The sequence below is a fragment of the Vicugna pacos genome, chromosome 27 (assembly GCF_048564905.1).
Source record: "Vicugna pacos chromosome 27, VicPac4, whole genome shotgun sequence".
Taxonomy (NCBI): domain Eukaryota; kingdom Metazoa; phylum Chordata; class Mammalia; order Artiodactyla; family Camelidae; genus Vicugna; species Vicugna pacos.
Window position 1 is genome coordinate 595,904 of NC_133013.1, and position 26,249 is coordinate 622,152.

The 26,249-nt window shown below is 39.6% G+C and overlaps 1 protein-coding gene across 1 annotated transcript in view; it reads right to left on the reverse strand.

Moving 5' to 3' along the window:
* Window positions 1-26,249, reverse strand: part of LOC140689661 (uncharacterized) — a 148,662-nt gene that overhangs the window by 12,228 nt on the left and 110,185 nt on the right. The window contains exons 6-8 of the mRNA XM_072950630.1: window positions 21,192-21,284; window positions 19,473-19,697; window positions 1,191-1,245 (exon numbers count right to left, since the gene is read on the reverse strand). Of these exons, the coding sequence (XP_072806731.1) occupies window positions 21,216-21,284 (69 nt within the window). The 3' untranslated portion in view covers window positions 1,191-1,245; window positions 19,473-19,697; window positions 21,192-21,215. The remainder of the gene's footprint in view (window positions 1-1,190; window positions 1,246-19,472; window positions 19,698-21,191; window positions 21,285-26,249) is intronic.

Genomic DNA, 26,249 nt, shown 5'->3' on the forward strand with positions numbered 1-26,249 from the left:
CTCATCTCAAAATTAGGGCCAATAAAACTACCAAGCAAAGTGCGTGATGATTATGGCCGACATCTATTTACTAGGTAAGTGCCCGTGAGAGCTGCAGCTGAATGGGGAGTGATTATGATTAACAAGGCCCTGCCTACCTGGCCACAAACGCCCTGCCTTCCTGCCTTGGTGCAGCAGCAGAGATTGTTTAGCTGTGATGAACGCCCCCAGAGCAGCCCTGACAGGAAAACACCCAGCTCTGCACGGCGAGGCGTGTTCCTTTCCTTCTCAGAGCTGATCACAGTTTGCAGTCGTCTGTTTTTATGTTTATCTCTTTTTTAACTGCCTCTCCTCCGGAGTTTTTGCTCAAGCAGCGCAGGGCCAGGTGTGTCTTGCGTCCTGCCGGATATTCTGGGCTGGGAGACAGCTGAACCCACATCTGCCTCTGGTGCTGAAAGGAGAGGGCACAAGCCCCAGGGGCCCATGCTGAACTGAGGCCCCTGCACCCAAAATTATGGTCTGACTCTGGACAAATAGCACAGTGTTTTTACCCTGAGATTTCTCATCAGTCCATGAAAATAACTGCCCATGTCACGTAGAGTTTCAAGGATTAAAGGAAATCACCCAATTCACAACCTAGCCAAGGGGCTACCAGTGCGTCCTCAATAGACAAATACTGCCTTTCGGCTCTGACACACGCCAACCGTGGCGGCCGCACACAGTGAACACTGCTAAGTGCCAGTGTGTTAAGTGCTTCATGTGTGCTATAATATTCTTAAGAATTTACAACAATCCCAGGAAGAAACGAATATTATCGCGCCCATTTCACATAGTCACCAACAGGTTAATAGAGGTTACATTTTAGTCCAAGGCCCTATGGTGATGAAACGGCGATTTAAACCGGAATCTGGGCCCAGGCCTTGGCTCCATCTCTCTCCCATCCACCTGACCACTTGCCTATGAAATCCACCTGTCCAATACACAAGTTTCCAGCCGGCCAGCTCTTAAATGCAATGTGTGCCACCGTTTGTCAATCTTGGTTAATGACCATAAACTGTTCCCAGAAACCTCTACAGAAATAAAGGTGGACTTAAGGAATTCTGCATTGCGTTCTGCTGTAATGTGCAGAAACCCTTCCCTACACCACTAAATCCTTTTGTATGCTTCCTCCATGTTTATGTTTGCACACGGCTTACTAAAGTAGAAGGTACCTGCAGTAATTCCATCTCGGTTGCTTTCCAAGTTTGCAGATTATCCATAATCAGCCTGTGAACGAAAATACCACAATGTGAATGGAAATACTGCAACCATGTCAGTAAACAAAGAATGCTGAAACCAAGTCATTAGCGGCTGCTGCCACCCCCAACGAGGACAGGCCTGCAGCCCAGCCTCTCAGCCACTCACAATGGTGCCCTCTGGGCAGACTCAGAATAAGAAAGGACAGGATACTTGACCTAGATAGCTAGGTGCTCGTCTAAAGAATGAATACAGTGAGTCCAAAATATTTGCTTCCTCCCATACATAGAAAAGCACTAAAGTCCTGAAGTTGAGATACCTGGCTTTCCTTAGATAACAAGAAATCTTTTATTATTCCAACAACCTGGTCTTTGTTGTAAAGCCCCTATATATCCTAGCTCCTCTGAAACCTCTTTGGAGCAGTCCCTCAGAGAGATCTGGCAGGCTGTCATCCCAGCTTGAGTCCTCCCACCAAATAAAACATAACTCTTAACTTTTCGGCTGCACATGTATTTCAGTCAACAGTTTTGGACACCATGAAGGGACCCACGGCAGACTTCTCTCCACCTGGACTCTCCGAGTAACCAGAGCCTTGGTACCAGCAGTGGCCCTTTGTGCCCATCAGCCTCCTCGGGGAGTCCAGATGAATTTGGGTGAGTCTCTCCTGTTTCTCGGATCTCACATATTGACTGATGATCCTGAGTTTCATCTGGTGGTGTATCCAGGTACATGGCCCTCCAGTTGAAAGAAACTGGGGTGAATTACCCACCCAGTGGAGACATACTGGGTGGGGCCTGTTTGTACGATAATGGGAAAAACCCACCTTGAGGAGACGTCCGAAGTGGGGCTGGTGGAAACATATGAGGAAAATACTCACCCAGTGGAGACGTCCTGAGTGGGTCCAAGTTGAAAGACACTGGGTCCAGGACTGAGTGGTTAGGTAAGAGCCTGGCCATATATTTTCCTCAATTTGGTTACATCCATTGAATTTTTCAGGATAAAAGTAAAACTCTTATGAGGAACATTTCAACTCCAAAAATGAGGCCCTCCTCCTGGCTGGTAACAGCTTACTAGGGTGACAGAGAATCTTGCAGTAGTGGTAGATTCAAAGACTTCATGCCATTAGAGTTGTCCCTGCGGGAAATCGTACTAGCAAATTTATACTGAGAACCCGACCTTACAATGGGGAATAGAACATTCAAAAAAAAAAAAAAAAAGAAAAGTAATAAAAAGAAATGACAGATTGCCAGCCTCCAACTGTTACCCCAGCCAGGTTTATATACGTACAAAACTTACAACATTAAATGGGAATTAGAAAAAAATTAACTCACTCTGAATGTACATAACCAGGCCCGATAAAAACATTTTTCGCAATTCTGAACTTATAAAAACAAAATCCCCTTTAGGGGGAACTTGGATTTCTCTCCTGTGTCCTTGAAATGTAAATGTTGTATCTTTCTCTGGGTGTTTTAAGTGTGTGTATGTATGTGTATATATGTGTACTTTTTTTTTTTAAAGGAAACCTTGGACTCTGCCATACAAAAGGTAGAAGTATTTTGTACATATGGTGTCCACGCAAATAAATTGGATTCTAAGCAATTCTTTGTACCAATATTCAGATATTTTACCATCTTAAACTTTGTTGCATCAGCCTGGACCACAAAGGCTTTTAGCTTTTGGAGAGTAAACCTTTGAAATTTATTTAAGCAACACCCAAACTCTCATGTGGAAGGGCCTCTTCAACTGATTTTAAAACAATCACTACATATAAATATTATATATATATATATAAATATTTTTATATATATATTTATATATAAAAATATATATATATATAAATTGATGGCCATATGACGGATCCTTTAATTTGGAAAAACTTTTAAATTTGTGAAAGTTTAAAGAGATCTCATTATAAACAGCTGTTTTATTGGTACCTATTAAAATCAAGTTTAAAGGTAGAAAATCATATCTAATTGTTAACCTAAGAACTTAGTTAAAAAAATAAACCTGGTTTGAAAAGCAACATTAGTGTTTTACCTTTCTGATAAATGGTTCTAGAGATGCTAATAAAAACTTAGAATAATTAATGTTAATTAGTTTGAATAACTGGAAAAAGGATCGTAAAAATGTTGAAAAAAAAGAACAGGGCTTATCACAAATGGATAAATATTTTTATATGGTTATTTTGAATGAGGTAAAAATATTGGATATTTTTGGATTTAGATACAAAGTTTTGATACTACACTACTTAAAGTTAAAAAAAAAAAGGGACAAAGAGATCACCTACTGCCCCCCAACATTAAAGTTCAAACAAGTCCGTTTTATTTACCACAGTTTAAAATATATGTATATATAGACTGAAATACTTGAACAATGATTGGGACAACAGACCAATTAATCAAATTAAAAATTGAGAAGGGCCTAAGCCCTTTGGCTGAAACTTGGGCATCCTAGAGACTGTTCTATAAAATTAGATACAATGCACAAAAAAAAAAAAAGGCTTCTGACACTCCTTCTAGAAATAAGAATTATTGATTAAACCTAATAAATATAAAAATTAAAGGTATAAGATTTAATAAAATTGAGATAAAAGTTTGTAAAATTGGTATATTTAAATGGTCTTTATATAAACCTTTTGCTTAATTATATTGTGGGATAGATATATTTCAATGGAAAAACGCTTCCCCTTCTTGGTATTATAAGGCTGGGCACATATCTGTCCCTCAGAAAATATTAACTGAACAAAGTAAAGGAAACCAGTAGAGTTACATGAGCTGTCCAATATAACGTAAAACTGAAAACTAATATTCAGTGGCTAATAAAAAATATAATAAAAGTTTTACCCTGGGTTTAACTTAAAACTCAAGGAAAAGAGACCTTACTAAACGCCTTATGCAAGCTTTGGAAGACATGATAAAATAAATCTTAAAGTTTTAAAATATGGAATTCTTTGTTTACAGCTCTTCTCATTGATTAAAACATGCCAATTAAGGACATAAAATTGGGTCTGGGTGACAGAGCAGTTTTCTGGGGAACTGGAAGAGCATATCTTGTCTTGCTGATCAGAAATGTAAATACAGCAAACAGTGACCTAGGACTGAGCCTAATTCATTAGCTCAATGAAATAGAACACAAGGCCAAGAAATTTTTGGCATTTTAGAACTCAGAATTCTGACAGGTCCTTCAGACTTTGTCAAGCAATCTTAACTGTCTATTTCATAAATAGTAAGGCTTAGTGATTTAAGCCAGCAAATTCAGCTTACTCCAACTACTATTATACCTATCTTATAAGTAAGTTTTAAAGTTAAGCTATGAGATCTCTTGCTTTTGTCTGTTTATAAGCCTGCATACACATTATGGATGTGAGATATTTCTACTGCTAAAAAAGAAAAATCAAAGTCAAAGAGCTCTGCTTAATTGATGTAAAAAATAAGAGCTTAAAAAATTAAGTATTTTTAAAATAAAAACTGAACAAATTCACTTTCAGCGTCATGTGAAATGGAAAATATTCAATATTAAGATAATATTTGATATTGTTTAGTTTAAGTATGTTCTAATTAATATAGACATCTTTAAAGTCATCAATACTAAGTATAATAACTTTACTGTACCTAGGTTTAATGAAAGTCAAATATGATCCTGTTATATCTGTTGCAGATTTGTCACAAAAAAAAAATAACAGTAATGTGGTGTGGTAAAATTTTAAGGAAATTAAGTGCAAATGAGATGAGAGTTTTGGGTAAATTTTTAAAATATATCTTTAAAATGTATGCTTAAGATAATCTGTAAATGTTTGGTATCTTTAAATTCTAGATTTGTGCTAAATTAAGTTAAATGATAGGATTTTATTAAATAGCTATGCCATTTTCAGATAAAATAAGATTGAAAACACAAGTCAAAAATTTACAAGGGAGTCACAAAAATTAAATAAAATCCATGATAATACAAAGGAAAATTACCAAACCACAAAAGGAAGAAGAAAGGAACAAAGAGGATATACCATTTCAACTGCAAAGATAAGTTCAAAATGGCAATAAACACACATCTATCATTAATTACTGTATATGTTAATGGACTAAATGCTCCCGTCAAAAGACATAGAGTGGCAGAGTGGATAATAAAGCAAGAACCTTCAATATGCTGCATACAAGAGACCCACTTTAGGGAGAAGGACACATATAGATTGAGAGTGAAAGGATGGAAAAGTATATTCCATACAAATGGAAAAGCCAAAAAAGCAGGTGTTGCAGTACTGATTTCAGACAAAATAGACTTTAAAACAAAGGCCATAAAGAAAGATAAAGAAGGACATTTTATAATCATTAAAGGAGTGATACAAGATGAAGATATTACACTCATTAATATATATGCACCCAATATAGGAGCACCTAAGTACATACAAGAATTACTAACAGAGATAAAGGGGGATATTGATGGGGATACAATCATAGTTGGAGATTTTAACACTGCATTAACATCACTAGACAGATCTTCCAGACAGAAAATAAACAAGGCAACAGAGAAATTAAATACTACAATAGAAAAACTAGATTTGGTGGATATTTTCAGAGCTTTACACCCCCAAAAAATAGAATATACATTCTTTTCAAGTGCACATGGAACATTTTCCAGGATCGATCATGTACTTGGACACAAAAGAAACCTCAACAAATTTAAGAAGATAGAAATTATCTCAAGCATCTTTACTGACCACAATGCCATGAAACTGGAAATCAACAACAGAGAAACAAAGGAGAAAAAAAAACAAATGACTCCATAGCTTCCTAAATTACTCAATTCATATTTTTAAAACAGCACAGAATCTATTAGGTAACAACTTACTATGCTTATAAAAATACTTAAGATTATAAGATTTAAAAAATGAGGCCCTTGTCCTTCAGGAGCACAAACAATGCTACCAACCCTTTATTCAAATAAATTATATAAAAAAATTCAGATTAAAATACATTTGTATTTTTAAAAAAAAGATTGAAAGATGAATTACTTAACATTTAACTTCCTCTTACAGTGAAACTAAAGGTGTTTAGAAATATTAATAAATGGTTGGTGCCACCCTGAAATACTCTCTATTAGTAACGGAATGATCTCAGTATCCTACCAAAGTAATATAAATGCGTAAAGGAAGTCATAAGAATGGAATTATATTTTGTTAATGAAACATGGTGAATTTCTCCTGAAGCTGGTTTCTTCTGAATGGAAGAGAAAATAAGGGACACACTAATATGAGTATAGAAATCTGTGGAAGGCTTGTGGAAGAGGAAACCTGAGGAAAGAGTTTTGTATGTGGTTAGAATTGGCTAAGTTTAGAATTAAATTGGGCAAAGTAAATGAATCTTAGAAGTAAGCTGGTACAAGAATAGATTTGGTTTTCTCTCTGTTAAGAGGAAAAATTTTTCTTAAAATGTTAGTCCACCTTCAGTAACAGATTGTAAAATTTCTTATACCACTTAGCTGATCTGTTCTGCCTTTACCTTTGACGTATTTTTTTGTTAATGAATAAGTACTACTTTACAGTGATCTATATGTTTATCTGACCAAGTGTTCTGAAATCTTTAAAAAGATCCCCAAGTATCAATTTCTAATTAAAGTTATTTTAATCTCCAGTTAAGTTTGGGATTCTACAGAGGGCCCCTGAAACTTCCCAAGGAGAGATTTTGAACTAGTAAGTTTCATTTGCCATGTTAAATATCATGGAATTGTCAAATGAATCATAAATCTTCTAAGGTTATATTGAATGAGAAAAAATTATTAATATAGATACTGTAGAAATTATATGGACTCCCTAAAATTCTGGTATATCTGAAATGTTAAAAGTGATAATTCTGGGTATAGTGACCAGGTTTCTTTATAGATTATTGTGTAACGGTGTTTAATCATGCTTTTAAATCTTCTGTCATATATAGACAGTTAATTGTTTTCTTCTGATGATTTTGAAAATGCTTGCTCTTCAAGGAGAATTACTGATTTATAATAAATTTCAAACTTTAGCACTGAACTAAACAGGGTAAGAAATTTTTAATGTGTAATGAAAACTCTGATTAAAAGGATTAGTTATGTGGGACTGAGGAAGCTGATGAATATGGTTACAATTTTTGATTTTGTTTGAAATACTACTGGTTTTAACCTGTTTCCCATTCATAAAGAAACTCTTCCTCTTAGGCTAGTTATGAATCACAGAAATTTGATAAATTATACCTATGTAAGCAGACTTGAAACAGTTACCTTTTCTCTCTATATGATTGCTCAAGAGACTAAAAACTCTTAGGTCCCCAGTGGCTCTATGAGACAAATGAGGAAGATCATCTCCTAACAGATATAGGAATCTCAAGGTATTTTAAGTATTTTAAAGAGAAAGGAATTTACCTAAATCTGTAAGGCAGAAATCCATGACAAGCCCTTGGCGTGGCTTTCCTGGCCTTAGCAAATCTTATTAACATTCTACCCTGAGACACCGTATTAAAACTTCCAACACAGCCAATTTAAAATACCCTATATGATCAAATAATCAGACTTAACATGTAAAGAAATTAATCTTGATTTAGCTGCATTTGAGAAAAATGGGTGTAACTTTAGAGAGAAATAAAGACTTTATTTTAGTGGGTATTAAATTCTAGTTCTGTTAATCGAGGTCTATATTTATTAAGACATTTCCCAAATCATTCCTTGCTGTTATGTCACATTGCTGTACAGTTTAACTGAATTATGAAAAGGATACACTAGGTTTGTTTCTGAAGCTCAGTAATCTATCCTTGGGTAAAGTTCCAATGCCCCATGACCTGCAGCCAGGGGATTATACACACTGGAACAGGCATGACTTAAAGAACTGTCTCCAACCTGAACGGAAGGACACTTTTTCAGGTACTCTTAACTAGACCATACACACCAAAGCTGAAGGAAATGGATTTTCGGATTCATTTCCGATCAGAAACAGCCCCTGCAGTGCACTGGCCTATAGAGCACTGCTCACCTTAAAACAATGCCCAAATGGAGAAAAACTACCAGGCCAGGATCAGTAGGAGACGAGATCTGAGGTAGACAGCTGACCCAAGACACCAGACCAAGCTTGTATAACAATTACTTTGACAATTTCTCCTAACTTTGATTATGAACTACTCCAATTGTTAAGTTTATAGTAAATTACCTATGTATAGTACTTCTGTGTTACCTTGGTGGGTTTCCTTACTCCAGCGCTCCAACTAGGTAGCCCTCAGAAACGTTATTTAAAAAGAAATTATAGTTATGTTTAGGCAACTGTTGATCTTACAAGTTGAGAGACCTCATCTGGCCAATTAATACCTGCTCTGACCCTGACCATAAATATGAAATTTCTCATAAGATCACTCAAACTCAATCAGAAATACAAGCAAAATTTTAACCCAAAAATATAGCTTCTCAACTATTAAATTCTTACTCGTGACTTCATTAACATTACTAGCTGTATTACTTATATCCTGTCTATTTTATAAAATTGTTGTCTGTTACATTTCCCAATGTGTAACTAGGCCTACAAGATTGATGATGGCTAAACATCTTGAAGAAATAGATAAAATTTATAACCCTGCATAAAATAACTGTAATAGTGTGATTCTAGGTATGGGAATTAACAATGAAGGGTAAACATTTCCTGGATCAGAACAGACTAGTAAGACAGGCGATCCAGAGAACTTTTAGTATCAACAGGACCTGATAAAAAACCTAACACCTTGAATGGCAGCTCAGAAAATTCTTCACCTTAAGTAGGAATGAGACATCCTAGCACCGTGGAACAAAATTCGTCATGAAATGTCTCTCAAAATATTGGTCGAATTTAGGAAAAAGGGGGAGCACTATGAATGAAAATACTACAATGTGAATGAAAGTACTACAACAATGTCAGTAAACAAAGAATGCTGAAACCAAGTCATCAGCGGCTGCTGTCAACCCACAGCGAGGACACGCCTGCAGCCCAGCCACTCAGCAACTCACAGTGGTGCCCTCTGAGTGGATTCAGAATAAGGGAGGACAGGATAATGTCCCTAGACAGCTAGGTGCTTGCCAAAGAAATGAATTCAATGACCCATATGTTTGCTTCATCCCATACATAGAAAAGCACTAAATACTTGAACTTGAGATATCTGGCTTTCTTTAGATAACAAGCAATCTTTTATTGTTCCAAGTACCTGGTCTTTGTTGTAAAGCTACTATTTATCCTAGCTCCTCCCATACCTCTTGGAGCATTCCCCCAGGGTGATCTGAGGGGCTGACTTCCAGGCTCGAGCCCTCCCGCCAAATAAAACATAACTATTAAATTTTAGTCTGAAAGATTATTTCAATGAACTGCCAGAATAGACACAACTCAGCAATTCTGTAATGGAACGCACTGAATCAAGAACCAAACGCGTGTTCTAGTCCAGAAAAACTACGGTTTCCTCTTTCTTCCTGTCATTGTACAATCTCACCAGAACTCATTAATTTGCTGTCTGCTCAGTTGGCAACCAAACTCAGAGAAGAGTCAACTCAGCAGAGCATCCTGCTGGGGAGAAACCCCCGCAGCAGCACTGCAGGCTACCTGCCCTCCCGCACGCTCTTCTGACCCCTAGTGTCCTCCGTGGAGACCAGGCCAACAGAACTGCCTCAACAGCTGCAAAGTCCCAGACATTAAATAAAAGCATTTTGTTTTATACTATATGTTACGTATATACTCATTTCGGAAAACAGCTTTGCCAGAAGCCCAAATCTTCAACATTAATCTGCAAAGTCAAATCCGGTCCCCAAGGGAAAACAAGTCTTAAGACGAAGATAAGGCCTCCAAAGACCTCTCCAGGACCAGCAACAAAACTGCCTGCAGGTCTGCAGCTGCAGGCGGTTACACGTCTATATTTAAAGCAACCCCTTCCTGCCCTCGGGAATTACAATGTCCCTCTACGCCCTCCCTTCTCAGGGTAAGAGCAGCCGCTGCAGAACCTTGCAGGGAAGCAATGACAGGACTGGACAAAAGGATCAGAACTAAGCTAAGCCTTCTGATTACAAGAGCTTGACACTTTGTCACTTTACAGATGAAGATATATATAGAGAGGGGTGGGGTGATATTGCTCAAAGTCACACAGCTAATAAGTGGCAAAGTCTATAACTGTGCTCCTCCCTCCGGCGTGTTGCCCCAGCTGGGACGCCCACAGGGTTCTCTCGTGCCTGCCTGAGTAGTCCTTTTATGTCACTCATAACCCACCACAGCGTCTGTCCCTAGCCTGCTTTTTCGGCATCTTTTCCCTCCAGTTTCGCAGGAACAAGGCTGCTCGGGCCACTGTATGACTTCCGGCTCCCCAAAACCTCCGTGCTCAGGCTGGACTTGCCTGTGCATCCGGCCCCCAGCTCAGAGGCTCTTCCTCCCCTGCAGGAGGACATTTCCACTCTCCGCATGGACACCCCCTCAGGGGAGCCCTCTTCTCGCCCTCAGCACGGCAGGTGTCCCAGGCCACATACCGAGGTGCCCCATTAGGACTGGGGGTGTCCAGGTCTGCTAATCAGACCAGCAGCCTCAGACCCAGGGATTATGCCCGGGCCACCCTGCAAACCTACTGCCCGCCTCACAGCCCCCAGCCAGCAGGTCACCTGGAAGTCACAGCAAGTGCCCCACCCCATCCAGAAGCCTCTTCATTTGCCAGCACCGCTGATGACTTGTCTCCAACTTTGGTCAGTTTTGCAAAAAACAGCACCTTCTACTGTGAACCGGGGGTTTTCGCTTCTGCTCCCCATCCATGCTGGAAACGTCAAGGGAAACCAAAAGTCCTTTTCTCAACACTTTTCTGATGACACCCTCCCACTCACAATATTCACATGCTCAAGAGCTTTGCGTCCACGTGATTTTGTTTCCTTTACGGTAACTGGCTCAAAACACTGCTTGATTTTTTCTTCTTTGAGAGTATTTGTACACAGTTTATAGGCTTTAATCTGTTTTTGTCTCTCTCTTCAGTATCCCTAGCAGTTACCTATTCTTACTCCCTTCAGCAGACTCCCTCCCAACATCTAGTCCAGGAAGTCTGCTGTGATGAGGGGGCCGGGGGCAGTCACAGAAGATGAAACTAAGGCACAGAGAGGCTGCATAATTTGCCCAAGAAGATCAGCTTCAACCCCCAACAGTGTGTGTCACTTCCCTCCGTTTAACCCTTATGCTAAGCAAGTTAACTTTTTGTAGATTATGGTTATAAACAGATGACGTATCAAAATAAATTCAAGGACACACATCAACTCTAAGATGTTCATTAACTCCAATATTTTGTTTCTATTTATTTTATTTCTATTAAAAAATAATTAAGAACCTCTGCAGTCAATACAGCAAAATGTTACTGGGTTTTAATCTAAAATATAGAGGTGTTAAGTGTGTCATTACTCATACTTATTTGTATGTTGACAAGACAAAATGATTTGAAAGTCCCTCTCCCCTCCCCCTACTCACTACTGGCTCTCACCTGAGCTCCCAGACCACACCTCTAACAACCTTTCACTTTACCCACAGCCAAACTCATCAGTTTTCCCCCAGAAATCCCTCTGCAGCTCTCCCTCCTCAGAGCACAGCAGGACCATAATTTACCACATTAATCCACACAGAAACCTGGGTCTTAATCCATCCTACCTTCACAGAAAGCATTCATCCTTTCCATTTTACCATCGAAACATGCCTTCAATCTGTTCGCTTTTACCCACTGACCGTCCCACCGCTCAAGAGGAAGCCACCAACACTGCCCACCTGGACTCACAAGTCTCCCAAGTGGCCCCACACCCGCTATCCCCTACTTGAGACAAATGGGATTGTGTCACTCTCGTGCTTTTTGGACTTTTTTCAAACTCACGGTTCTTAGAAGAAACTCCAAGTTCTTCACTTGCTGAAGTTCTTTGCTATGAAAGTGTCAGCTCAGGGAGGGCAGGACATGCCCTCTTCCCTCGGACCCACCCACTGGGAGAGCAACAGGTTGGGAGGACCTGCTGAGCTACACCTGCCTGTATTCTAAACCTGGTCTTGGGTTCTTTGCAAACTGCTTCACTTATCCATACATATCCAAGGTAGATTAGAAAGATTTTAGATGTTGAGCTTGACAATTGATTTGGGGATTTTGCACTTGCAACCTGCAAGGACATGTTCTAATGATTCTGTCTTCTTAAAACCACACCCAGATTCAGGTAGTATTTGTGGAAGGTCTTCCGAGTAAAAGGGACTGTACTTATACAGACTTTATGTTGTATAACATGAACAACCTGGACAGGGTCACAAATGGAACAGCCTCACAAGTGACAGAAGACAGGTGAGAGGCATATAGCAATAGGTCACAAAATGGTTAGAGCAAAGTTGTTTCTCCAACCCCTGAAAAAATTCCTTGAAAAACAGAAGTCTCTGAATTTTGAAAGTAAAATACTATCATATAAAGAAATGAAATAAATAATCCTCTTCATCAGGGTTTCAAGATCTGACTGAAGAATTTTTAGCATGCCATACTGAAGCCTAGCACAGAAAAATCAGATGAACTAGTGGTGAGTATGTTCCAGGGAAACGGCAGTAATTCCTCCACTTGTAAGAGGACACACACTCAGATGATGAAGGTGATTGTAAACCACATTCTGGAGAAATTCAGAAGATTCAGTCACTGCTTCAAGATGGTGATAACACGGTAGGACAGCTTGGAAGCATGCTTCTAACTGAGTCACCAGCATTCTTTCACTGCAGGGGGAAAAGGAGGCCCCCATTCAAGAGTAGAGATGTTCCTGTCGTGTATCACAGGCCGTGCCTCGGGGATTCAGTGCCCTGCAGCAGCCCCGCCCCCAGGCGAGGACACGCAGGTTGGCCCACGCAAGCAGGAGGGGCACTTTGCTTGAGAAATCCCATCTCCCATGGGAGCAAGAGGGGCTGGTGGGGTTGTGTGAACCTGTAAATGCTCACTGAAATACACCTGCATACATTCAAGTGATACAATTAACAGTAGCAGGCTATTTAACAAAATTTCAATTGTCAGTGTTAATAATACAATTTCTTTCCTCTTGTTCTCTGCACTCTGAGACAGGCTTAGGATCTCTCACACCTGCAGCTCTGATGCAATAGTTGTGAAGTTATTTTTCTTTGCTGCAAGTGTTTCCACTCCCCGTGTCGCTGTGACGGTCCTCTCTTAACACAGTCAGATGTCTTCCTGGATCTCTCCCTGAGTTCCTTGCTCCTGCTTCTCAGATCCTGAGATAAAGAACAGGTGAAGGCACATGACTGGGAATGTCAATGTGGACTTGACCAAAGTCCTCAGTGACCCCCTAGTTGAGTGCCACCCTTACCTTCGATTCTCAAGGTTCTGCCCAGGGTGACATCCAGACAGGAGAGAGTCTTGGGCCCAATTAAAAGCTGTGTGGATTGGGTGCTGGGACAGGTGCAGGAGCTGGTTCCGGAGCTGGGCCCCTCACCACCTCTGCTCCTCTGTCCACCAAGGCCCCACTGCCAGGCCCCCAGTCTCCCTTATCTTCTGTCCTTCTCATCTACGCTACTCCAAGCACTTTTCTTCTTCCTTTTTTCCCTGATTATCCCCAGCTGGGGTGATTTTTCCATCACAGTATCTGAAAAATTTTCCTGCAGCTGAAAAAGAGGTCTCCAGATGTCAATGCCAATATGCTGGTTCTTGAAGAGAGCCCCTGGTTAGGGGGACTCTCACCAACAGTCACGGGGATTCAGACATGTTGCAGGTCGACCACCCCCAATAAGAGTTTGCTGTGACCCCAAGGCACACACAGCATCCCTGCTCACAAAACTGTAGTTGGCCCACTCATCCGTTATTAAGAAGCAAAAAGAAAAAATTGCTCTTGTTTCTTACTAAAATTATTTATGAGGTGGAAAAAGAAATTGTAATACAAAAGAACAAATTTGACTCCATGTTAGATGCGTTCACTTCACTTTAAACCTTTACCGTGTTTTCTAGGCTCAGACTTGCTATCTCTGCTCCTTTTGTAAAAGGAAGTTGCCTTTAGCCTGAAATATACAGGAGAGCCTATTCTCAGGGCTCTGATCTTTAAGGATGTTAGCTCTTCTACACTTACGTGGAGATGGCAAGTTGCAAAATAGAGAATAACTTTTGTTTTTTTTGGAGGTTTTACGGGGACACTACGATTTAACCCACATGGACAGCTGCAAGATCAAAGGATTTCAAGGACAAACAATTCGTACAGCAAGAAGTTTGCAACAACCAACCACACCCCCGCTGCTTTTTACTATAAAAGGAGACTGAATTCTGACTTGGGGAAGAGAGTTCTCCTGGATATCAATATGCCATCTTCTGGGTCTGCCAGCTTTTCAAATAAAGTCACTATTCCTTACTCCAACATCTCATCTCCCATTTTTTGGCCTGTCATGCAGCAAGCAGAACAAGTTTGGACTTGGTAACAAAATGACTGCATTGGAGGTAGTATGTCTCCACAGTTTCCTCATTTCCTGTATGTCACAACCTATCAATTTTACATGCTGTTTAACAACACGACCAAAAAACCTATTATACGGAATTGATTCCACGGAAATAAAATTATTTCTACTCCTTCAAATTTTATTTTTCTTCTATTTTATTTTGTTGCTTATTGAAAAGAAAATAAAAGTCAAATCATTTTATTTCACGTATTTTTTATAGCTACATATTGTAAATACTAATAAGATTTAAACTGCAATAAAAATTGTTCATATATTAGTATAAAGATATATACACAATCAATGCAGATTAGGAAAGGAGTTGATATTTACTAAAAATTCACTCCACATCCATCCTTTTAAAAGCATATCCTGGAATATAAGCTCTATTATCCAGGGTTCCCCCACCCCCATTCTCACTGCCGAGTCCCTTAGTAATCAACTACCGAAGCACCAGCATAGGACCACGTGATCACTATTTTAGGTATAAATGAGGGAATTAGCTCATTCAATTCTAAACCAGAAACCTTAAAATAAATACTGAACTTATTTACAGATAAAGAAAATTGGACACAAAGAAGAACAGTTTCTCCCCCACGTCACAAAGATAATAACTGGTAAAGGCAAGATTTGAACTCATCTGCCTGATTCTAAAAACTAAGGTGGAAATCACATTCGACTGTGGAGGTCCAGCAGCACAGCCTATCACCCTATCTTTGTTCAGATCTGGCTTTAGACAGCCTGAGACAACACCCCATTCCTATGGAACTCGAGGGCAAATGATAACAATAAGGATTTTATATTAAGTACTTTCTTAGTTCTCATTTATATAAAGTGTCAGTAGGTCAGCAGAAAACTCTGGGAAATATGAGTGGGTCCATAGCTTTTTGCTGATAAGAAACTCATTCTGTCAGGACAGAGTGACCTTCCCATGAGAGGCCTCATGGACATAAACTAAAGGCAGCTGAACAAAGGAAAGTAGCAAGAACATGGAACTCAAGCAAGAAGGATCCCTGCCATCCCCTGCCCAGTTGCCTCTTCACCCGCGTGGACACGATGGCAGAAGACCCAGGTTCTTGTCCACGTTACACCATCATGGATTCTCACCCATAAATAGTTACGACTCCAAGCTCTCTTAAGTCCTTTCCAACTCAAATATGATGACACCAATATCTCAGCAGAATCTCTATGTCTCCACTTTCTCTCTTCTATTAGAGACTGTATCTATGGCCACAAAGCAGAAATCCAATTAAAACACCATGCACGAAACCTGGTGAAAGTCTGCGTAAGAGACTTTGTCCTCACTCTCAGTGAATGAAAACTCAGAAAAAGTAGTCCTTCTCCCTCTGCAAATAGGAGGTAGGCTGATTGTGTGTGTGTGTGTGTGTAAATCAAATATAATCAAGTCTGGGATATGTACAGATTTTTTTTAATGTCACTGTCATTTCATGGGGATGAGCCAACATTTAAAGTAATTTGAATCTAGTGTTCTGAGAGTCTCAGTCTCTTTTGATGGAGGAGGGGAAAGGGGAAAGGGGAAAGGGAAGAAGGAGAGAGTTAAATGAAGCAAAGCAGTAAGAATACTGCTAAGGAAAGGCAAGACATTAATTTTGTTCCTACTTGCATCACACACAAATTAGGTACTGGCTTTCCCCATGTTTTGTCTAGCACTGAGTTGCAGAATAAGAGGCGACAGCCCATTTCTCACTGAGATTGTGACTGCACATGGCATCTTATAGACACAAATTATTTACCCTGATCAAACACTCTAGCAGCAGGCCGTAATTCTCCTATTTTGAGAGACAAGAAAACAGGAATTGAAAGAGTGTATACAACTTGACAAAAGTCAGAGGACCAGTAAACTAAAGAGGATGAATTCATACTCAGATCTGAATGCAGAGTCTGATCTTCCCAATCCCAGGGCTCGAAAATCCTTAACACACAGGCTCCCCAGCTCCCCTGCATTGTTCCCGGCACCAAGCATTTCTCATGGCGATGGTCACCAGTTCTCAGACACAGCACATTTTGCAGTCAATAACCTCCATTCGACCTTGATCATCTACCAGCCTCGCCCAACATGCTTCACCATACATGCAGGAAAGCTGGCTTTCAAGTGCATACAAAACCACCCCTGGTCTGACCTGGGATCTTCCGTGGCTTTTCCAGCATAAAGGCAGCCATAAAACTGCTCACAGTTTGTACATGAGCCCCACTACCTCTCTCCATCTGTCTCCCCACCTATACTACTTAGCTATGACCATTTTGAGAACATTGGAAACAAATTTTTAAAAACAGAAAAGAGAGGATTCTATAACAAATACTTAATATTTGCAATTTTAAATTACAAGTTACAAAGTGAGTATTTACAAACGGATTCTGCCTTCCTAGGTGTCAGTTTTAACAGTTACAAAATATAATAGCAAAAAATTCTCACTTACAAAATTAACAAAAACATCAACAATAATCTGGAATAAACTCAAAAACAATGCCCATGTTGTACATGGAGAAAGTACAGGACTGTACTGCGGGGTAAAGTAAGAGGTGTGAATTTAGAGACATCAACATATTTTATGGAGGAAAGCAGTTTTGTAAAGATGTACGTTCTCCTAAAGATAACTCAAAACTTACTAAAATATCCTATGATAACCCTTATCCTTTTTTTTAACTTGAAAAAAGTATTTTAGAATTCTTCAGGAATAATAAAGTCATAATACTAGCCAAGAAATTTAGGGATGGAAGAAAGAATCAAAAAAATCACACTGTCAGATATTAAATAAATTTTTACAATATGTAAGATATAGAACTGGAGTAAGAAAGTAAGATTGACAGAAATAAACCATGAGCTCAAAAAGAGACTATAGTATACATAAGTATTTTTTACAGGTGGGATTTCAAATCAAAGAGCAAAGTATGAATTCAATAATTGTCCTGGGACAATCAGAGAATCACCTGGAAAAAGAAATTCTATTCCAGTCATATTGACCACAAGAAAAATTACAGAAAGTGATGTAAATATTAGAAAGTACTAATAACAGAAAATACAACCCTTTGCTCATATTAATTCAACTTCTCCTCACTATAACAAGTACCATTATCATCTCCATCTTAGAGATTAAAAAACCTACAGAAGAGATTTATACCATTATAAGAAAGTATTTCTAAGAATAATATCAGGTATAAAACCAAAAAGAAGACATTTACTATCTTTAGTTTATTTTGGGCCACAACAAAAATAAATCTACGGAACAAAATGAAAGGCAAGAAATGACAAGAAAAAGCTCTGTGATACATGTTGATGAAGACAAGTGGTTAATGTTGATAACATACAAAGAGCTGTCACAAAGCAACCAGAAGCTCCCTCACTTAAATGTTTGCAAAGGACAAAAGGGATGATTCACTTTTTAAAAGTCAGATGGCTGATGAGTGAAAAATGCTCAATACTTCACTGGTCATCAAATGCAAACTAAATCAATGAAAAAGCACTTTGGCTCACCATATTGCCAAACATTTTTCAAATATATTCTAGCTAGTGTCCATCTGTGGGAGAAAAAACTGTGTGAGATCTTTTTGGAGGATGACATGTCAATGGATATGTAAACTCTGAAAAACGTGTGTACACACAGACTCAACTCCACTTTTAGGAATTGTTTCGTTTAGAAAAAAATCAGTTCAAAAAGATGTACTCATCAGAGCATTTACACAGCACTGTATACAATGGTGGGAAGAAAAGCTGAAGTGAAATCATATCCAGCAATAGAGAATTGGTTACATAAGTTATTTTACATCTTTTCATTCCCCACAGGAGAAGGAATTTCTAGAGTCACTTGAAAGGAGCCTGTGATGTATGTAATTGTCACATCCAGGGACTAAATTTTCAGAATCCTTAACTAAATGAATACTCATACAAGATCACAGGAATGTTTGTACAAGAAGGATGCCAGTCAAACATACTTTCTGACAGTGGAAATTGGAGAAAACTTAAGTGTCCACCATCAAGACAATGATGCGGCAAATGAAGGCGAGCTGTGGGCACTAAGGGCCGGCGTTTCGGCGTGGCCCAAGGCCTTGTCCACAGCACTCTCCCACCAAAGTTGTCCTTGCACAAGAGACCAAACCTGTATATCAGGAGACCCCTCTATCTGAAAGGACCGCGTGAGTCTGGAGTGGGAGGACGTTTATGATATACACCTGAGTGAATAAACCGAGCTTCAGAAGACATATAGCATGGCTTTATTTTTCAATAAAGTATATATATACACACATATACTTAGATTTCTCATATACGTGTCTGTATGTATGTGTATATATATATATATGACATAGGCATAAAGGTCATGAAATATATACTCCACATTGTCAGCAGTTTTTACTCTCAGGAAAAAAGGGGAAGGGATGTAGGGGCCTTTCGGTACAACCACAATTCTCTTTTCAGTATATCAGTTAAGTAAACTGGGAATTTAAAAGTTTATTTAAGTCCGAAGTAAAATGGACGATGCCTCCACAAGACAGAATGCTATACTGGTCATTAAAAATCATGCCAGGGGAGATAGAATATTGTAGAAATACGTGTAATAAGCCGAATGGAAAATGGAGGTCTCCACATAGTAATCAGGCATAGGGTGCTCGCTGGTTTTTATGACAGAGGTATTACACATTGATGAAAAGAACAGAAAATAGATGTTAAACTGTTAATTATTATCTCTGAGTAGTGGGACCAGGATAGACACTTTTGCCCCTTTTTTCAGACTTTTATATTAAATACACATTATTTTTCATCTGAGAAAAGCATTTTTAGATGTCTAGTAAAACACATTGATAAACATGCACGAGTACTTACCGAAACAAATAACTAGGAGACACCACAGCAGCGTCACACAATGTAGAATGGGCGATCCTGAATAACACCACACAGTTACATAAGGACCCACAAAGTGAGAGCACCCGCTGTAGCAGGGCATGGCCCCCTTCTAGTTGTCAGTTGTGTCTTCAGGGCTGAAGCAGTTCTGAGCACGGCCAGTGTCAGTGCTGGTGTCTGGATGGACGCCACTGGGGGTGAGGGCACCTGAAAGCCGAGAGGAAGAACAGAAATCATCCTCTGCTTTTTCTGTCTTGTTTCTTTGTTACTTTAAAAGAGAGGTGTAAATAAGATAAAGAATCTTCCCTACTGAAATTTCAGTAATGAAACCGTTTTTAAAGTGTTCACAACTTATATTCTGCCTATAACTGTCTTTTCGACAAAGCATCATATTTATTAAATGTTAATTAACTCAGTTAATTAACTATCTGTTGAAACCCATTAAAGAACATGAAATGCACTATGTAAAACCACCACGCCTGCAGTGACTAGCTCAGCTGTCTTGACGGCAGTGCAGGCATCCCCCATCATCACGTGGCCCTGAGCTCCTGATGCTGGTAAGAGAGCACGCCGCCTCCTCAGATGGAGAGAAACGGTGAAAGCATTTTCTGAAATCTACAGCACTGACAAAACATAACTGACAAATCCCAGGCTCCTTGGAGGCTGTCATTTTCTGCTTCTGGCCAACACCCGTCAATGAGCAGAACCACCCCATTCCTGAGCCATGGGACTCACGTGGGAAGCAGTTTTGGAGAAATTTCCAGGTATAGAATGTAACCAACTATACATAGAACTCTCACAAAAGAAAAGATACAATACTCTGATATTGGAACGCACTCAAAATATTCTCCTAAGCCTTAGTAGATGGAAAGGCTGGGCTTCTCCTCAGCCACTTATTAATTTCACAGCCAGTGAGCATCTCCCACAAACCCTGTTTCCCTGTGTCTGCTGGGAGCCTGAGGCACACTGCTGCTGTCGATCTTATAAGTCACAGGGCAGAGGCGAGTGTCTCATGCCTGCAACCCTCACACAGGCTCGCCTCCTAGCCTCACTGTCTGAACTTGGCCCCATTTTCTCACCTGTTTATTTTGGTATCTGTTTTTCTGTAAGCTGCCTGAAATGCGTTTTGGAACAAGTCAGAAGAATCAGTGGGTAGGTAAATGGACTGAAGGGAAGGTCAACAGAAAGAAGAAAGAAAAGGGGAACAAATAAAATTTCCTATGCAAAACCCTCTCTAGTCAGGGAAGGAAACCACCACGGAGAATTGTGAAGAGGCAGGTAGCTTAGGACTGTTTCCTGGATTCCATGAAAAGTCACACCAAGAGATGAGAGGGTAGAATTATAAATAATAAAAGAAAAATAGCATGCATGGTTGAAAAATATATCTACAATATGTACTTTATAATGAAGAGATTAAAATCAGCAGGGCCCAATAACACAATCATTGGGTATTCACAGAAATGAGAATCCCATCTCCAAACCACAAGGCATCCCTTTGGATCAGAGAGTCAACACGGGGCGGTCACAAAGCCGTCACCACAAAAGCTATGCTACCCTGCACTTACGAGGAACGAGCAGATGTGCTCGGGCTGCCAACGCGCGTTATTTATCCCCCACAGCACCTCTACGGGGGGGGGATGCCTAGCGAGCCCAGTCTCTGCAGGACAGAAAACAAGTCCATGAGAGGCTAAGCCGACTTACCAGTTCTCCATCTCACAGGAATGGTCAATTCAGAGTGAAAGGAAGAGTCCACAGGCAGGGAAAATCAATGCCACAGGCAGGCTGAAACCCAGGCTGGAGGAAAGGAAGAGAAAGGGCATAGATAAGAAGAGGGGAAATTTTGGGAAAAAGACATTATCACAAGGACTCTCAAGCATCATCCAACAATTATATAATCATTCATTCAAGAAAGAGTTACTGACGTCCAATTTTGTGCAAGATTTTACAGAGGGCAAAGAAAGACCGCAGCATCCATGGTGGCAGCAAGTGGCGGGGCAATAATACAATTCTGATCCCGGTACCTTGCAGACTTGTACTCAGTATAAAGGCAAAAAAATAAAGTAAAATAATACTATGTAAACTGTACGCATTTTTGAAACAAAATTTAAGAAGACCTAAATACCTGGACAGACACACTACACACATTCATGGATCAAATGACAGCGCTCTTCGTATGGCAATGCTCCCCAGAATGATCCGTGTACTCAACGTGGTCTCAATCACAATCCCAGCGCGCTCCTCTGCAGTAACTGACTAGCTGCTGCTACAATTCATATGGGAATTCGAGGGTCTCAGTAACCAAAACATACTTGAAAAAGGAGAACAACTTGAGAGGACTTGTAATTCTCAATTTCAAACCTTACAACTGTATCTCCAGGTGAGATTAGAGGCCATTTTTAAGTTATTACTGAGTTTACCCTTATTTTCTAAATTCTGTACCATGAATATACCTGTTAGAATAAGAAAAATAAAAAGTAAGGTATATTTTAAAACATGCACAACAACTCATTCATTGGGAAAAGAATTATTTTAACTATAAAGAGGTAAATAAATATCTAGTGAAAAAGGACTACTTAAAAACTAGTGTGCATATACAATTTTCATAATTTGAAAACTGAAAAGCACAAACACATCAAGTTTCTAGGGAGACTGGTGAAACATACTAATAGTTATTTTCAAAAATTCTAATTGAACAATGAAATCTTAAGAAAGGCAAAATCCTAACTGGCAGCCAACTGCAAACACATGGAGAGCAAAGGCCTAGAAATCACAGCTCCTTTAACTCTGCTACTAACTCAATAGGAGAGGAAATTCCTCACTGAGGGGACAGTGGAATCCCATGCATAAGACAAGATACACAGTACAAACTGCTGTATAAGGGGAGTGAATTTCTTAGGAGAATTCTAAAGTTACAACATTGCTTAAAAACTATAAAAACACTGTCAGACAGATTAAAACACACAATCATATATATTATATAGAAACATATGAAGCCTGCTCTCATGTTGCATAGACATACAAACATATTTGTTCATTTATAGGCACTGATTAATTTATCCCAGTAGGAATATTTCAACTAAAACAAATAATCAATACTACACTCCTCTTGTCAAATCTACTAGATAAGTTATTCTGCTATATAACCACAAAGGGTCTAAGATAGATCTAAAATTAGTGAAAAAGATTTTTGTATGGTTCCTTGAATTCTTCTCAAAATTCCAAGCTTAATTTTAAAATAGATCTGAGCAGTATTTCTATATTATCTATTCCCTTATAAAATAAACAACACAGTCTATTGTCAAAATTCTGTCCTTACAATGATTCACGAGCACCGTATCCTCACAAAATTGCTGGACTGAAAGGCACTATCCAGACACTGTGACCGAATCAATGAAACACAAGGAAGACAGTGACCCTATTCTGGAGGGCTTATAATCTGTGTCAACACCGGGGTTTTTATTTGATTGGTTTGATTGGGTAGCAAAATAAAATCAATCAAATACTTCCTTCTTTGAGCATTCTGTAAGTCATGACTGTTTTTAGTGTCATGAGCAGGAAAGACTTAAGCATGACTTGATTAGGTCAACTAGCAACAATCATCACTGGAGACTGAATAATAAAGAAGTTAACTGATAGCAATGCTTCTCCCTACATGAGACCTAAAATAAACCTACACTGGTTTCCGAAAGGAAAATGAGGAGATGAGGTCCCCAATGAGAAAACAAACTATCAAGAAATCAAAAAAGGAAAGACGTTTTCATTAACGATTCCAGGCAGTAGTGGAGCATGGTGGTGAAGAGCACAGTTGCTGGGGACAAACATGAGGGTCTGAACTCCCACAGCACTGGGTAGCTGTGACACTGATATTTCAGTGAAATTTTATGCATCTCAGTTTTCTATCCATAGACAGGGGAGAACAACCACACCCATCTCCTAGAATGGTCCTATGAATTAAGTCATTTTAGATATACAAGTTTAAATAAAATAATTCAGATTTTAAATAATACCCCAAAAGCACAAGGAACAAAGAAAACAGAGATAAATTGGAGTTCATCAAAATTTAGAACTTTGCTTCAAAGGGCACCATCCAGAAAGTGAAAAAACAACACACAGGAGAAAATTTTCTCAAATCATTTATCTGATTAGGAATTTGTATCTCCAAATGTAAGAGAAAAAAAAAATCCTACATCTCAACACTAAAAAGGCAACTCAATTCAAAGGTGAATAAAGGATCTGAAAAGGTATTTTTCAAGGAAAATATACAAATGTCCAATAAGCACAATGAAATGATATTCAATATCATTAGCTGTAAAGGAAATGAAGTCAAAACCACTAGGAGAAACCGCTTCACACTCACTACAATAGGTTATAATAAAAAAAAGAATAACAAGCACTAATGAGGACACAGAGGAAGCGGAGCGCGCAGCCCTTGCTGGTGAGGATGTAACACAGCGTGGCCACTTTGGAAAACAGCCTGGCAGGTCTTCAGAGAGTTGAACATTTGGTTTCTGAATGAACCAGAATTCTGCTGTCTGGGCACACACGTAAGAGAACTGAAAACAAATGTCCACATAAAAACTCCTAAAGGAATGTTAACGGCAACACTACTCATCACAGCCAAAAAGCAGCAACAACCCAAATGCCTATCACGTGATGAATGGGTAAACAATGGGGCCCAGCCATACAGTGGAATATTATTTAGCAATAGCGAAGCATAGAGCACTGACCCAGGCCACAACCTGGACAAACATTGAAAACGCTACTCAGTGTGAAAGAAGTCCGTCACAATAGACGGGTCCACTTACAAGAAGTGACTCGATTTACATGAAATATCCAGCACAGGCAAACCCACAGAGAGAGAAGAGTGGCTCCTTGGGGCTGGGGGAGGATGGGAAGATGGGAATGACTGCTTATGCGTACAGGGCTTCCTGTTGGGGAGATGAAAATGTTCTAAGATTGACTGCGATGCACAATTCTGGGCCTAGAGTAAAAACTGCTGTACATTTTAATGGGTGAATTGTATTAAAACTCTTAAGAAAAAAAGCACCTCGGGCAAGTACCTTCCATAGTAAATGCAAATTGCTAACTTTTGTTAGAGCAAGAAGAAACTGTTCTCAGCATGATAGCAGGAGATCAGCAAATGTGAGTTAACCGGAATTGGACAAGAACATTTCACTTGAAACAGTTGCTCAGTGTACATGAAATATTCAGAAATACGAAAATCAGTTTGACATTACGAAGAAACATTCTGCTTCAAATACAGATCAAGTATTGGGCAAGCCCAGCAGCTACAAAAGAACAGAGAAGAAACTTGGTTCTTAAAACAAGTACCAGAGCCAACAAGGAAATCGTGGTGAGGAAAGTAGGCGGCCGAAAATCTGGAACAATTTGCTACAAATAGTTTCTCCACTGAAAATTTAAAAATAAAATGGAAGTGATACAATGCTGTGTTGACCTCACGTGAATGGGCTTCCTACGGTGCTCGACTCTTCTGTAACCCCGATTGTGAGACTCAGGAGAATCAGCATGGCTCCTGGGAGTCCCCATAGTACTACCCACCAGCAAGCTGACCACCATCAAATCTGCCAGTGTTGTATTGCAGAGAAGAGACCAACTTCTGAAACGCACAGCAAATGTTGACAAGGGAAGAAAAGGCTGCAGTCAGTCCTGGGACAGAGGCCCTCTGAGCAGAGGCCAGAAGGCTGCAGGTGAACTGCAGTGGCCCTGGGGCAGGAAGGGACCACGAGGAAGCAGATCTAAATTCTCTTCTCTCTCTCCATCTGGTAGTAGAAATAAAGTCTGCGTCGTTCTCACCTGGAACTGTGGGTTCTGACTGGCAGAAGTCTTACAGATACAGAATGATTATTCAAGACTCTGTGGAAAAAGTCAAGAAATCGAGAGGGAGTAGGGAGCCAACTCCAAGAGCCTCTCAAATGCTCCCATATTTATTGTGTATAATCAAAGGAAACATTCAGTAACAGTTGTGTGATAGTAAGGAGGAACTTCGGGAAAGACAGGGTGAGGCAGAGATTGTAGAATACACAATGACTAAAAAGGATTTGTTTAATTTTAAGGAAGTAATGGGGTGAGGGGAACAAGATACATTTTTAGATATGTGAATTACAAAGCAGACCACCAGACCAGCCAGGTCCTTGTTTTGGGGATAATAGAATATCTAACAGCACACAAGCCCAGCGTTTATAGCTGAGGGCCTCGGTCCTTGCTTTGCAACCAGCAGAGTGCTATCTAAAACATCAACTATGCAAGCAAAATATTGTCTCTGCTTTTTAAGGCAAGGAGACTGGAGTGAGGATGCACAGGAACTTGCTTGCAAAGCAGTTTCTAAGCATACTTTTTTCTTCTTAAAGTACACAGGCGGCTGGGGTGTGTTACAATTTGTTAACCCAATCATGGGCTCCCGCATGGAACCATTATGGAGGACACCCTAGGATGACAAATCCTGGCTGTCAGTCTTTTCCTGCCAGCTTCAGCCACTCTAGCAGGGTCTAGACACATCAGTGAATAACGATCCTACAGAACCACCCACACTCTTAACTCCTGGTGCTTGAAACTTAATATTAGCTCTACACAACATACCATAGAAAAGGTTCAGAAATAAAAGTTATTATAATCCCTTTTTATCTCATCATATTACTGATTTTTCTGATTGCTCTAAGCAGTTTCTACTTGATAAAGCACCTCATTCTGCAGGTGAATTCAGTAATTTCCATTGGGCATATCTAGGCAACTTGGGCTCGC